Below are 13,669 nucleotides of genomic sequence, written 5' to 3'. Positions count from 1 at the left end.
TGTGTGTGTGTGTGTGTGTGTGTGTGTGTGTATTTAAGTGTATATGTGACTAGTAGACACACATGCCCTGTGGCTTATGGCAGGCGACTTCCTTGGTTGTTTCTCCACTTACGTTTTGAGACACCGGGTCCCAGAACCCGAAGCTCATCAGTCATGCAGGATGGGTGTCCATACACTGTATGGATCTTCTGGTTTCCACCCCATGGCATTAGCATTACATGAGCTTGCACCCCGCCCAGCTTTTACATGCTGCTCAAGATCCAAACCACACTTGCACAGCAAGCACTTTACCCACTGAGTCATCTTTCCAGCCTCATGACTTTCTTTTATATTTAGATTGCTGGCACTGACTGTTTTTCTATATTATATTATGTAGTTCATTGTAGTATACAATGTAATGTAGTTCATTGCCTTTTATAGGGTATTTAATACATGTTACGTTTGAATCCCAGTCTCTTTTTTTGTTAGCACAGTTTGAGTATTAAGGATATAGTTTTTATTTTCAAAATAATTCTCTCTGAGCAGCATACAAATGCTCAAGTCTGCTTAAACTGCTTATAATCTCCCATCCAGCACTGACCAGGATGCCCTGCATCCTTCTGAGGTCAGAGGTTGTATGGCCTTAGGCCTGCTTGTGATCTTAATAAACTTTTTTTCCCCTTTTTTGGCCACAACTTAAGAATTTTCTTAAGGGGGCTGGAGAGCTAGCTCAGTAGTACTTGCTGTTCTCACGGAGGACTGGAGTTTGGTAACAGGTTTCCAGCACCTTTATCAGTGGCACACAACTGCCAGGAATCACAGTTCCTGATTCCAGGGCATCCGACACCTTCTGGCCACCTTGGCACCCACACTCTAACATCACACACAGAGATTCACAGGCATGCACATTAAATTTAAAAAAAATTAAACCAAGAACTGGAGAGACTGGAGCTAGAGAGATGGCTCAAGAGGTTAAGAGCACTGGCTACTCTTCCAGAGAACCTGAGTTCAGTTTCCAGCAATCACATGGTGGCTCACAACCATCTGTAGTGAGATCTTATGCTCTCTTCTGGTGTGTTGGAAGAAAGTGACAGTGTACTCACACACATAAAATAAATCTTTTTTTTTTTTTTTTTTTTTTGGTTCTTTTTTTTTTTTTTTCCCCCGGAGCTGGGGACCGAACCCAGGGCCTTGCGCTTCCTAGGTAAGCGCTCTACCACTGAGCTAAATCCCCAGCCCCATAAAATAAATCTTAAAGGTAGAAAGAAAAGAGCTGTAGAGATGATTTTGTGGTTAAGAGCACTGACTGCTCTTCCTTAGAACCTGGTTCTACTCCCAGCACGTACATGGAAGCTCAGAATCCTCTGTAATCCGTCCTCACGAGCAGGCAGAACACCCATACAGTCGCACTGAAGTAAAACAAAAAAAATTAAAATCAATAATTTACTCAGAGTTCCTGTACCATCTGAGGGTTTGACGCCTAATCATCCTCTAGCCTTTGTCCCCAGCATAATCCCTAGCTCTCTCCTTACTCCCACTGCCACCCAGTCTATGAGGGGATTATTTCATGATTAATATCAACTCCTAGTACATTTAAAAGAACAGAGCTGTGTGTGCGTGTGCGTGTGTGCGTGTGTGCGTGTGTGTGTGTGTGTGTGTGTGTGTGTGTGTGTGTGTGTGTGTGAGAGAGACAGAGACAGACAGAGACAGAGAATTGATAAATATTTTCAAGTTTAAGTATTGGCTATCAGATTTTTTAAACATTTGTTGACTCAAATTGCCATTAGTCGTGCTATTCTAGAAATGTGACTTTTGAGATTTTTCTCCAAAGCTAAAATAAAAGTCAGTTTATGTTTTTTCTTCTCTTCCCCCCTTCCGTGCACTTTAGCTGTTGACAGTGTCTTGAAAAGGATGACGATAATTGGTGTTATTTTATCCTTCCGGTCACTGGCACAAGAAGCACTGAGAGATGTAAGAAACCATTTCCTCATTATCTCTTCATTTTCTAAAAACTAAACATCACAGTTAGCCATAAGAAGAGTAAAGTTCTAGTTTGCGTAGTATGGTAAATAAAGTACCTATTTTGGTTTGGTATGAATTTGGCTAATGCGCTCTTCCAGCTCTGTTACACATTAAAGCATTCCTTCAGAACTATGCTCACTAACACTGAACGCACGTTGTTTCCATGTATTTTGGCCTTTTAGAAAGACCCAGTGAAAGTTAACTGTGTCCTCGTGAAAACTTGATTGTACAGAGGGTAGGTAGTATTTCTTAGCCATGCAGGCTGCCGTGTAGCACTGACCCTGTCTTCCTGTATCGCCTGCCTAGGTTTTGTCCTACCACATTCCTTTTCTCGTGAGCTCCATTGAGGATTTCAAGGACCACATTCCACGGGAAACCGATATGAAGGTAGAAGAGCTTTTTAACGCTCCGGTTGCTGGTTTTATGTGAGACGTTCAACTATGTGTGAAATAAAATGTAAAAACCCGAAAATAGCATGCATCCCTGCGATACTGCGTCTGTGAGCTCAAAGAACCAAACTATTCCTAACCATTGTGAAAACCAGCCTTCTTTGATCAACGTTATGGTTATAAGGACATGAAGTTTGTTAAAAATGGGTCTTTTGCCCCTCTACTGTGATAAGTTTTCATTCATGCTCATAAAGCAGAAAGATGAGTTGTAAACTCAAGTTGTATTCAGTTTTTAAAGTAGGTATTTGTAAGTCTTATAAAAGAGCTATAATCTACTTGAAACCAGGTCTTGTTTTTAGCATTTTACTCTCCTTAATGACTGTAAGGTAGGAAGTCAGTGACTTTTTATGGGTCCGTAGCTATTTGTTTTAAAGTTTTTGATCCATGTGATCAGAACCACTGATTTAATGCCAGCTGTGATTTCATAGCGTATTTAAATCACATGATGTACAAAGAGTCATAGTTATTGCAAGTGTCTATGTTTGAGACATGATTTTATACTTGGTTTATCATATATACATGTGTGTCTGTCTGTCTGTCCTTGTCCATCCACCCATTCCAGGGATCAAACACAGGTTACCAGGCTTAGTGGCAAAAGCCTCTGTCTGGTGAACCATCTTGATAGACTGCCTTGCATATCTCGACTCTTGAACGGTGTTCATGTTTCAGAATGATGCCTTTCAAACTTTAGGGTGGGATGGGGTTTGAGTGTCTTCCTGTGTAGCTCAAACTGGCCATATACTCTAAATAATCCCCCTGCCTCTGCCTTGGCTTCCCAAATGCTAGGATTTCAGATTTATGCCTCTGTGCTTGCTTTATTCAAATGGCTGATCATCTAACGCTCAGTTTTCATGATATATCTCTCTTCATGTGTGTCTTCTGACCTAACCAGGTTGTGAGCATTCTCTCAGGATCCGTTTACCTCTTCGTTAACTCTACTTGAACCTCTTCCCTCCTCTGTCTCTGCCTTTGGAAGTCCTGCCTGTCTGTGAGGAGGCCAGGTTCACTTGCCATTTTCTAAGAACCATTCCTAGATGCCCCAGTGATAAGAGTTTTTTCTTAGTGATAGTGAACAATTTTTATTTTTCTTCTGTCTATACTTATACTAATAAACATCTTAAAGGCCTTGTTTCTCTTAATTTTTGGTTTTCCTATAATGCTTTATAGACGCATTTTAGAGCATTAAGAAGCATTAAGATTGTCCTATGATTTTGTGACTGAAACTATTGAATAGAGCAGAAAATGAGTTTTTCTAAGTAAAAATACTGCAAAAACTGCCAGGTTAACAGTTCTTATGAGCACACTGATGTTTACATGCTGAGACTTTTAATATAGTGCCCAAATTGAGTCAGTTTTCCAATTATTATTTGGTATAGTTTTACTTAGTTTCTAGCAAACTGTCAGTAAAATGGATTTTGTTTAAAGAACTCAAGCATGATTTTAGCAGCTTCATTCTTGAGTCATAAAAGTTGCTCATCAAAGCGTCCAGTTCCATGGTTGCGAATGTAATCAGAGTCGTGACCTTCACAGCGCAGTTAGCTTCATTATCCCCAGGCGTGTCCGACCCAGAGCAGGAGCTCCCCACTTTCAGCTCACTCCCGTCCTGGATGATAAGTGGTCCCTGTAGACAGCCCTGCTTGTCAGTACTGTGTGTAAACCATTCAACAAAGAGTTTTTTGACTTAGATGTCTCTAACTTAGCATGTTTCATGGTCCACCATGTTACAGCATGTGTTTGCACTTTTTCAGTGTTTTATTGTGTGAACGTACTGTAGTTTGTTTATTCAGTTATCAATTAGGGATATGGGGTTTTTTTTTTACTTCTTAACTATTGTAAATAATGCTTTATTTTTTTAATCCATGTTAATGTTTTTGTTCTCTTGTATAATGAATGAAACTACTGGGTTCTGTAGAAACTGCGTTTAGCTTTGAGGAGCCACCAAACAGATCGGCTGTGGTGGCAACCTTGTTTTCTATTGCTATCAGCACTGAATGAGCGGGCCAGGGGTTTCGGTATCCGATCTTGTCTTCTTGACGAGAGCCATTTCAGTAGTGTGCAATGCTATCACACTGTTTGATTTGTATCTCCTTCATTCAGGAGGCTGCCACACATCTATTGATGTGTCTGTGTAGCTTTGTTAGAGAAAGGTTTTTGGATCCTTTGCCCATTTTTAAACCATGTGTCACCAGTGTGGGCAGAGTTGTATCTCTCTTTTTACCTTTGCCTGGCCTCTGGGGATTGAAGTCCATCGCCAGGCTTATGCCAGGGCCAAGTGCCTCTCCCATCCAGCTGTCACTGGCCCCTGTCATGTTATTTTTGAAATATTAAGTGGTAATATATCTTCAGTAGAATCATGGTTCTGAGTTCTCCTTTCAGTTTCTTGATAGTGTTCAAGAATCACAAACCTTTCATTTCAGCGTACTTTGGCTTACCTGTTTTTCTTTTGTTTACAGTTTTGCTGTCAAACAAACAAATATTGTCTTGACAAAGGTCATCAAGATTTACACCTGTATTTTCTCCCAAAATTTTGAAATTTTAGCTTTTGCCTTTATATCTTTGATGCACTTTGAGTTTGTATTGGTGTATGGTGAGCAGTGTGTCTTAGTCCATATTTGGTTCTGTTTGTTAGAGCTTTATACTAACTGTTAATGTCAAAGAGAACCAATTATGTACACATTTTTAAGCTAAAATATCAGTCGGCATATCATGAATGATTGGAATCTATGCATGATGTAGAAAATTATCAGAAATTGCTTTATCAGATTTTAAGATTTTTTTAAAAATTTTTCTGTAATTAATTTGCTGTTTCTAGATCTGATTAAGCATTGAATCCATTAAGTTTTTCCTTAAGTAACTGTGGATGTAAGCATAGGTTCAGTAATACTAATTCACTTTTGTTTGTTTGTCCATCGTGGTGTTTAGCCCAGGCTGAGCTGGTACTCATGCTGTAGCCCAGACTGGCCTTGAGCTCTGACGCGCTGATATTACAGGTGTGAGCCACCACAACTGGCTTCGTTTTTTCATTTCTTTTGACTTGGTATTTTACATCCATGTTTGCAAGACAAGTAGTAGCTTTAGAGTGGTTCTGTGGAGCTTGCCACAGAAGAGCTGCAAACCTTGTTTGCACAGAGAAGTTAACAAGGAGCAGGGTGAGAGCATTGTCTGGTGTGGGTTACCTGCACTGCCAGCCCTGCTTCAGCCTGGTGCTGAAATCTTCTAGAATGTTTGTAGGCAGACTGGTTTATATCGTAAATATCTTCTTACTAAAGTACACTTTCTCAGAAGTGTGTTAAAATATTATTTCTTCGTGATTCTTGTATTTTGTCAGGTTGCAATGAATGTGTATGAGCTGTCATCAGCTGCTGGATTACCATGCGAGATTGATCCTGCCTTAGTAGTAGCTCTTTCCTCACAAAAATCAGGTAAAATGCATTAAAATATGTAGCTTTCTTATTAAAATTATAGGGCAGCCTAGGTATGCATGTAGTACTTGTTTTCCAAAATGCCTTCTTAGTGTCAAGCTTGCTTCATTCATTCATTCATTTGTGATCGGAATGTATCAGGATACAGAAGCCTTGCTTTGGACTTTCTGCTGTACCACAGTCATTCCATACCGTCAGAAGCTGCACTACTGGGTGAAGCTGTTAAAGTCATTTAGTGTGGGCAGATACAGCAGTGCGGAGGAGCAATGCCATCAGCTTTACTGAGCTCAGGGAGAAGAAGAAACACACAGTACAAATTACGATGGAAGGACCGATGTAATCAGAGAAGACGCAAGCAGTGGGGAGAAAGCGCATCATGAGCTGTGCGCCTCAGCGAGCTGTGCGCCTCAGCGCGCTGTGCGCCTTAGCGAGCTGTGACTATGAGATCGGCGTTGGTGGACTGAGTCGGTGCAAGAACACTCATCTGAGCGAGAGACAAGGACTGGGGATACTCGATATGAACAGCTCTGTCAGAACAAAGAAAGAGAATTATAATAGCGAGAGGCAGGAGGAAATCCCATGTAGGCCCTGCACACTCTACACTTTAGCTGTACCCCAGCTTCTGGAAAGGGCTGGGTGAGATGCAGAAGATACATCTGTATGCCGGTAGAAGACAGTCCTTATGGTAGCCGGGGAGCTGGGGGCTACAAAAGGGTGTCCTGTTTTAATTAGAATAGATGTTCACCATAGGAAATTGCTATGTTATGTAATACTGACCATTTAGAAATTTTAAGGCCAGACCTTTGAAACATAGTATCAAAAAATGTCCCTAATAATCCTTGGTTTCTCTACAGTGTAAATAAGGTGGTTTGGTTTTTTGTTTGTTTGCTTGTTTGTTTGTTTGTTTGTTTTTTCTAAATTGATGATGTTTTTTGTTTGTTTGGTTTGATTTTGGTATTGGAATGCCCTCTCAGCTCTTTTGGTTTTAATTCCCTTTAAGCTTTTTATCTTACTGTGTGTGTGTGAGTATTTGCCTGCCCTTACTTATGTTCACCGTGTGCATGCCTGGTGCCCAAGGAGGGAACAGGGCATCAGCCTCCGACCTCGTACAGGTGGTCGTGAGCCACCATGTGGGTGCTGGGAACTGAACCCAGGTCCTCTGCAGGAGCAGCCAGTGCTCTTCTTCACTGAACCCCTTTTCTACTCTTTTGAGCCAACTTGCAGCCATTGTTTATTAGTTTTCTTCTTAATTATATTGTTTTTTCTCATTCAAATAATATATAAATTATTGTTTATAGGTATTTTTAATGATCAATCAAAGATTTAAAATTATGTGGTTTTGTTTGTTTGTTTGTTTGTTTGTTTTTTCTGTGATCAATCCCTAGTTTCAGATAATTGCCAACTGCAGTGTACTAGTTCTCAGGTGTCAGATAAGAAGCCAAGTACTAGACAAAACAATGTAAATACTGTGTTTTACTGAAGCTTATTGTCGAATAGCCAGAGTGTGTTAGATGTTTTCATTCACACTGCTTCCTCCTGTTTTCTAGAGTGGAGAAACAAGTAATGCAGTCCGTTTTCAATATTGGTAACCTTTAAGCAATATAGCTGTCCTAGGGAGAGAAAGGACTTTCCTTTCAGTGAGTTTTAGATTATAAGTGGTAATTTGTATGGTGTCCTCGTAAGTATTCATCAGTTTGTGATTAGGACATTTAAATGACATTTATTACCTTTAGTTTTAGGTTAGATTATTAACTTGGCAAATAATCCTGAAGAAAAGCTTGATTTTTTTTTCCTTATTTTTTTCTTTAGAGAACATTAGTCCAGAAGAAGAATATAAGATCGCTTGCCTCCTGATGGTCTTTGTAGCAGTTTCCCTGCCTACACTGGCCAGCAATGTGATGTCCCAGTACAGCCCTGCAATAGAAGGTACTTGGTTTACAGTTGTTGTGACAATGAAAGAACATTGGCTTTACTGTTACATATATTTTTCTCTTTGGGAATTACTGTTCTTTTCTGATAACATAGTGCTCAAATTCTGCCAAGTAGTAGCTTTGGAGTGGGCATCCTGATTTTCTGGAGTGTGAGAAGTGTGTAGTTTGTCCTCTCTGAAGTGCAGCAGAGGAGTGTCTATGTTCACTATGGTTTTAGGGACTGAGGGTGTGCCTTTCCAAGGTGGAGGACCAGGTGTTTGCCTACTAATGAAATACTGACCTGGTCATTACTTGCACCCTTGCTGAAATATTTAAAAACACTCATGCTCATAAAATGAAAAGAGTAAGTCACTGTGGACCCTAACTCTTATCGTCACACTGCCGTTCGTCTAGTCTCAGGCATCATTAAAGACTTGGCATCTGTGTGTTACAATATTCAATATTCTGGGGTCACGCAGACTACACAAACCTGTTTGTTCTTTCCCAGGACACTGCAACAATATTCATTGTCTGGCCAAAGCCATCAACCAAATTGCTGCTGCTTTGTTTACAATTCACAAAGGAAGCATTGAAGACAGACTTAAAGAATTCCTGGCGGTATGTCTAATCAAATATTATGACATTTTACAAAGAAAACAAAAAGTTATGCCTAGGTTATAAAACAGTAAATTCCTGTTATTTTTACATTTTATTTAGTGTTCTCCAGAGAATTTTCTGTTCTCAGTTTAAGTATTAAATCTTGGGGGTGTGGGGGGGTGTTTGTTTTGGTTTTGGAGTAATTTGCATCAAGTTCATCATTGTTTTTCCCCTAGCTTGGATAGCTTTCCTTCCAGAGCTCTGCTGTATGGCCTGTTTGCTTAAACTAATATTTGGACTAGAGATTGTCTTCATATTCAAAAGGGGTTTTTTCTTAAAAAAACAAAAAAGGAAATCTAGAGAGCTAATGTGTCCTTTAAAAGATACAACTTACTCATTTCCATTTACTTAGACAAAAACCATTAATAGTGACAAACTCTGTAATAAGAGCCCTGCTTGAGAGCTGGGATAGTGCACGTAAACCATACCATAGCTAATGGGGAGGCAGAGATAGGATTGTAAGTTCCAGGCTAGCCTGGGCTATGGGGTGAGACCCTCTTTCCAAAAATCAAAGGGCTGGAGTCGGCTCCTCGGGTAAGATTGTTTGCTTCTCAGTTCCCAGACCTACCCTGCGCAGCTCACAAGCCCCCGGAGACCAGACTTGCATCTAACTCACAGAGATTCGTCTGATTAAAGGCGCACACCACCCTGCCTGGCCCAGATTTACTGTTCATTATCTTTTTGCACAAGTTCAGGGTGGTTAGATGCTGTCTGTTAGTTACCGGGCTTTTAATTGAAACCTTCTTCTGTCCATATAGCTGTCACTCACACTACAGTTTTTATCCCTGAGGTCCTTGTGTCCGTCACTCTGTACAGTGTTATACATTGTGGCTGTAAACTTCAGATTGACACGAGGCAGCAGCATTAGAGCAAATTCCCTTTCTCAGATTAGCTTTCAGAGTCTTGACAGAAACGTGTCCTTCCTCTTCTACATTCTCACGGAAAGGAAAGACCTCCTCCCCCTCCCCCCCCTCCCCTCTTCCTCTTCCTCCTCCCCCTCCCCCCTCCCCTCATCCTCCTCCTCCTCCCCCTCCCCCTCCTCTCCTCTTTGTGCATTTGCAAGAGCCTTGCTGACATGAGAGCACCATTATATGGCGAGGGTCACTTGAACAGAAACACTGCATTACCATGCCATTCAGCTAGGTAACTAATGACCAAGTGACTAACATGCAGGTGTATACATAGTGTGGATGTGCTGGACAGAGGGACAGCTCTGCTCCTGAGGAAGGTGGTGTAAAATTCAAATTTAGGAACCGATCATTGGAAATTGGGAAATTCTGTTTTGCTTTCCAACCATGTTTGGCCATCAAAAGCAAAACTGTTTGTAAAAGGGGTGAGGGAGGGGCTGCTGTAGAGTACTATGGATCTTGGGAAAAGAGAAAACAATTTGAATCATTTTAAGAAACAAATGAGGGAAATGTTAGTTTTAACAAATACTTGATTATATGTATTCCTTAATTGTTGATTGATGTGATTGAGAATGGAAGCCTATTGGAGGTCGAATTGTACTGAAAATGAGCACGTACGTGAGCCCCATTTCTTTGCCAACCTCATTGATTGTATGTGTGTACTTTTAAGCTTGCGTCCTCCAGTCTACTGAAAATCGGCCAAGAGACAGATAAAACTACAACGAGAAATAGAGAATCTGTTTATTTGCTACTGGATATGGTATGTCTTATTTCAATTTAATTAACTTTTACTGATAACAAAATGTTCCAGTCCTTAGCGTGCCTCTTGTTGGCAAGTGAAAGTTTTGTTTTGCTTCTTTTGTGATTTTTGGTTTTTCTCCATTTCTTGTGGTCACTCCACCCAAACCATACACTTTCTAAAAATTTCTGCAAAGACTCCTCCTGTTTAGCCATTGGTCAGTAATAGGAAGTAGTGGGACCGAAGGTGAGCATCATCTGAAAGGATGTGCTCAGGCCTGACTTTCCTGCAAACCAAGTTCACTCCTCTGAGCTTCCCACGCAGAGTCTCTGAGACCCTGCTTCACTTCCTCTGCCTGTCCAGATCTGTGTCTGTCTGCGGAGTCAGCAGAACTCAGAAGGCCATTTTCTTCCCCAGATGATCTTTCCCACTCACACAGGCCTATATTAGACTTTATTCTTGAACTCTAGAATTTAATTAGAGTTGGTCTTATTTTTTACTTTACTTTCTAGCTTGATTTTAAGCCTCTCAAAATGTAGATTACATTTGTAATATGTTTGTATTCACTTTAAGTTTAGAGTACTGCTGAAGATGGGGGTTCTGTGTGATCCTACTGATGAATTGATAAACTTGAAAGTATCATGTAACAGTATTGATAGACTTCACTGTAGTAGGTTTGCATTTTAGGTTCTGAAGTAGATGATCTGTGTCTTTCACATGAGAGAATAGAGAGTTGTTCACCACTCCCACTGAGGAACTTGCATTTCAACATTTTGTTTCCTTTTTCAGATTGTACAAGAATCACCGTTCCTGACAATGGATCTCTTGGAATCTTGTTTTCCTTATGTGTTGCTGAGAAATGCATACCACGCTGTCTACAAACAAAGTGTCACATCCTCTGCATAGAATGCTCACTCCAGACAAGCACGAGTTTCTGTTGCCTTGTTCTATCTGTAAACTGTGGAACTATTTTACCTTAAAGCCTGAAAACAGTTTTGTGGATTAAATTTTCTTCATGCTGTTGTATTTTCTGATCATTGGCTTCCTAACATGGTTGTACTACAATATATTTGGTTGATTGAGTTATACATTCTCAAAACTCAGTGAATTCTATGATTTTAGAGTATCATTTGTTTGAACTACCATTAACACTATGTTTTTGATAACTGATAATGAAAAACCTTGCTTGTTTATTTCTGAAAAAGAATTGTATTTAGTGATTATTTTAGATAGTGATATGATAGCACCCATCTGTGTGTAAATTATTTCATATAGGGAGAGTTCTGATCTGTACCTACGGTTCTTTCTGAGATCAAGACTGGATGTGCATATCGGTGATGCTTACGAATACATTTCTACTTTATTTTGAACATTTGCCAAACTAAATACCTAACACTGTTTAACCTTAGAAATGTTAGACAACTTGAGCATTGGAAGCAGACTCAGTTTCTCAAACAGCAGCTTATGCTGTTGCCTGTAGAAAGCCTACTGATCCTCTCACCCGTGCTGCCTGGTGGGCATCTGCACTACCTTGGACCCTGCTGTATAATAAACAACCAGACTCTTGTCAACTGTTGATACAGATGTTAGTCCCGAATCACTTTTTATATGTTTTAAAATTTGAAATTCAAGTGTACCTGCCATAACATAAATAAACACTAGACTGTATCACATTTTGAATGATTTCCTTAAAATCTTTGGAAACTTATTTGACAATATGAAATTTTTAGTTTAAACTCTGCTACATAGATGTGAGGAGGTCTTAGAGCATTCACTAGTAGATTTGTTATTACAGAATTTGTTTAAATGTTTTAAGAAATATTCCTGGAAAAAATACTGAAATTAGGAGTGAGTGTGTGTGCACGAGTGCATGTGTGTGTGTGTGTGTGTGTGTGTGTGTGTGTGTGTGTGTGTGTGTGTTTGTGTGTGCGCGTGCGCGCGCGTGTATGCATCTGTTACCAAGTGGAGTTGTTGAGGAATAACGAGAAACAGAGTGGCCATGGAGCTCAGCTGCATTAAGGACAGGGACAGTGCTAGGTGGGAAGTCCACATGTGCCCTGCTTTGTGTTTGGCCTGGATGGTGAGTTGCATTTTGCCTTCTGATTGGTCTGCGACAGCCTCTGCTGCCCTGAGTCTGGACAGCACAGAGCTGTGGTTCATAGCTTCTTATGTACACTGCTCACTGGGTTGGAGTCAGCAAAATTGTTTATGAACCCATTTGTGTTCCCCTTGTTCAGATAGAGACAGTGGGGTGGGATCGTGGGGCCACGTGACCCTCATACTCCTTTTTGTGTTTAGAGCAGTAAATAGTAATTATTAAGGAATTGACATAGTTTGATAAGGATTTCTTAAGGGGAGCTTTAAAATAGAACAGTTTCTGCCATTCCCCATGTAATTATGCTAACATTTAATGTTTGCTTCAAAATATTATACTGGTTCAGAGCTAAACAAAGAATTCACAGCTGAGGAATGCCGAATGGCTGAGAAACACCTAAAGAAATGTTCAACATCTTTAGTCATAAGGGAAATGCAAATCAAAACAACCCTGAGATTTCACCTCACACCAGTGAGAATGGCTAAGATCAAAAACTCAGGTGACAGCAGATGCTGGCAAGGATGCGGAGAAAGAGGAACATTCCTCCATTGTTGGTGGGATTGCAGACTGGTAAAACCATTCTGGAAATCAGTCTGGAGGTTCCTCAGAAAATTGGACATTGAACTGCCTGAGGATCCAGCTATACCTCTCTTGGGCATATACCCAAAAGATGCCCCAACATATAAAAAAGACACGTGCTCCACTATGTTCATCGCAGCCTTATTCATAATAGCCAGAAACTGGAAAGAATCCAGATGCCCTTCAACAGAGGAATGGATACAGAAAATGTGGTACATCTACACAATGGAATATTACTCAGCTATCAAAAACAATGACTTTATGAAATTCGTAGGCAAATGGTTGGAACTGGAAAATATCCTGAGTGAGGTAACCCAATCACAGAAAAACACACATGGTATGCACTCATTGATAAGTGGCTATTAGCCCAAATGCTTGAATTACCCTAGATGCCTAGAACAAATGAAACTCAAGACGGATGATCAAAATGTGAATGCTTCACTCCTTCTTTAAAAGGGGGACAAGAGTACCCTTGGCAGGGAATAGAGAAGCAAAGATTAAAACAGACACAGAAGGAACACCCATTCAGAGCCTGCCCCACATGTGGCCCATACATATACAGCCATCCAATTAGACAAGATGGATGAAGCAAAGAAGTGCAGGCCGACAGGAGCCGGATGTAGATCGCTCCTGAGAGACACAGCCAGAATACAGCAAATACAGAGGCGAATGCCAGCAGCAAACCACTGAACTGAGAATGGGATCCCCATTGAAGGAATCAGAGAAAGAACTCGAAGAGCTTGAAGGAGCTCGAGACCCCTTATGAACAACAATGCCAAGCAACCAGAGCTTCCAGGGACTAAGCCAATACCTAAAGACTATACATGGACTGACCCTGGACTCTGACCTCATAGGTAGCAATGAATATTCTAGTAAGAGCACCAGTGGAAGGGGAAGCCCTTGGTCCTG

General features: G+C 40.6%; 1 protein-coding gene across 4 annotated transcripts in view; it reads left to right on the top strand.

Moving 5' to 3' along the window:
* The window catches only part of Nckap1 (NCK-associated protein 1), a 74,549-nt gene extending 62,790 nt beyond the window's left edge, over positions 1-11,759 (top strand). For all 4 annotated transcript variants that reach the window (XM_087654021.1, NM_031618.1, XM_087654022.1 and 1 more), the window contains 7 exon segments: positions 1,868-1,950; positions 2,308-2,388; positions 5,779-5,872; positions 7,682-7,798; positions 8,291-8,400; positions 10,018-10,107; positions 10,876-11,759. In XM_087654021.1, coding sequence (XP_087510147.1) covers positions 1,868-1,950; positions 2,308-2,388; positions 5,779-5,872; positions 7,682-7,798; positions 8,291-8,400; positions 10,018-10,107; positions 10,876-10,992 — 692 coding nt within the window. In that variant the 3' untranslated portion in view covers positions 10,993-11,759.
* Positions 11,760-13,669: the final 1,910 nt, after the last annotated feature.

This window comes from Rattus norvegicus, chromosome 3 (assembly GCF_021556685.1).
Source record: "Rattus norvegicus strain SHRSP/BbbUtx chromosome 3, alternate assembly SHRSP_T2T, whole genome shotgun sequence".
NCBI classification, from domain to species: Eukaryota; Metazoa; Chordata; class Mammalia; order Rodentia; family Muridae; genus Rattus; species Rattus norvegicus.
This window is presented reverse-complemented; position numbering and strand designations above follow the sequence as displayed.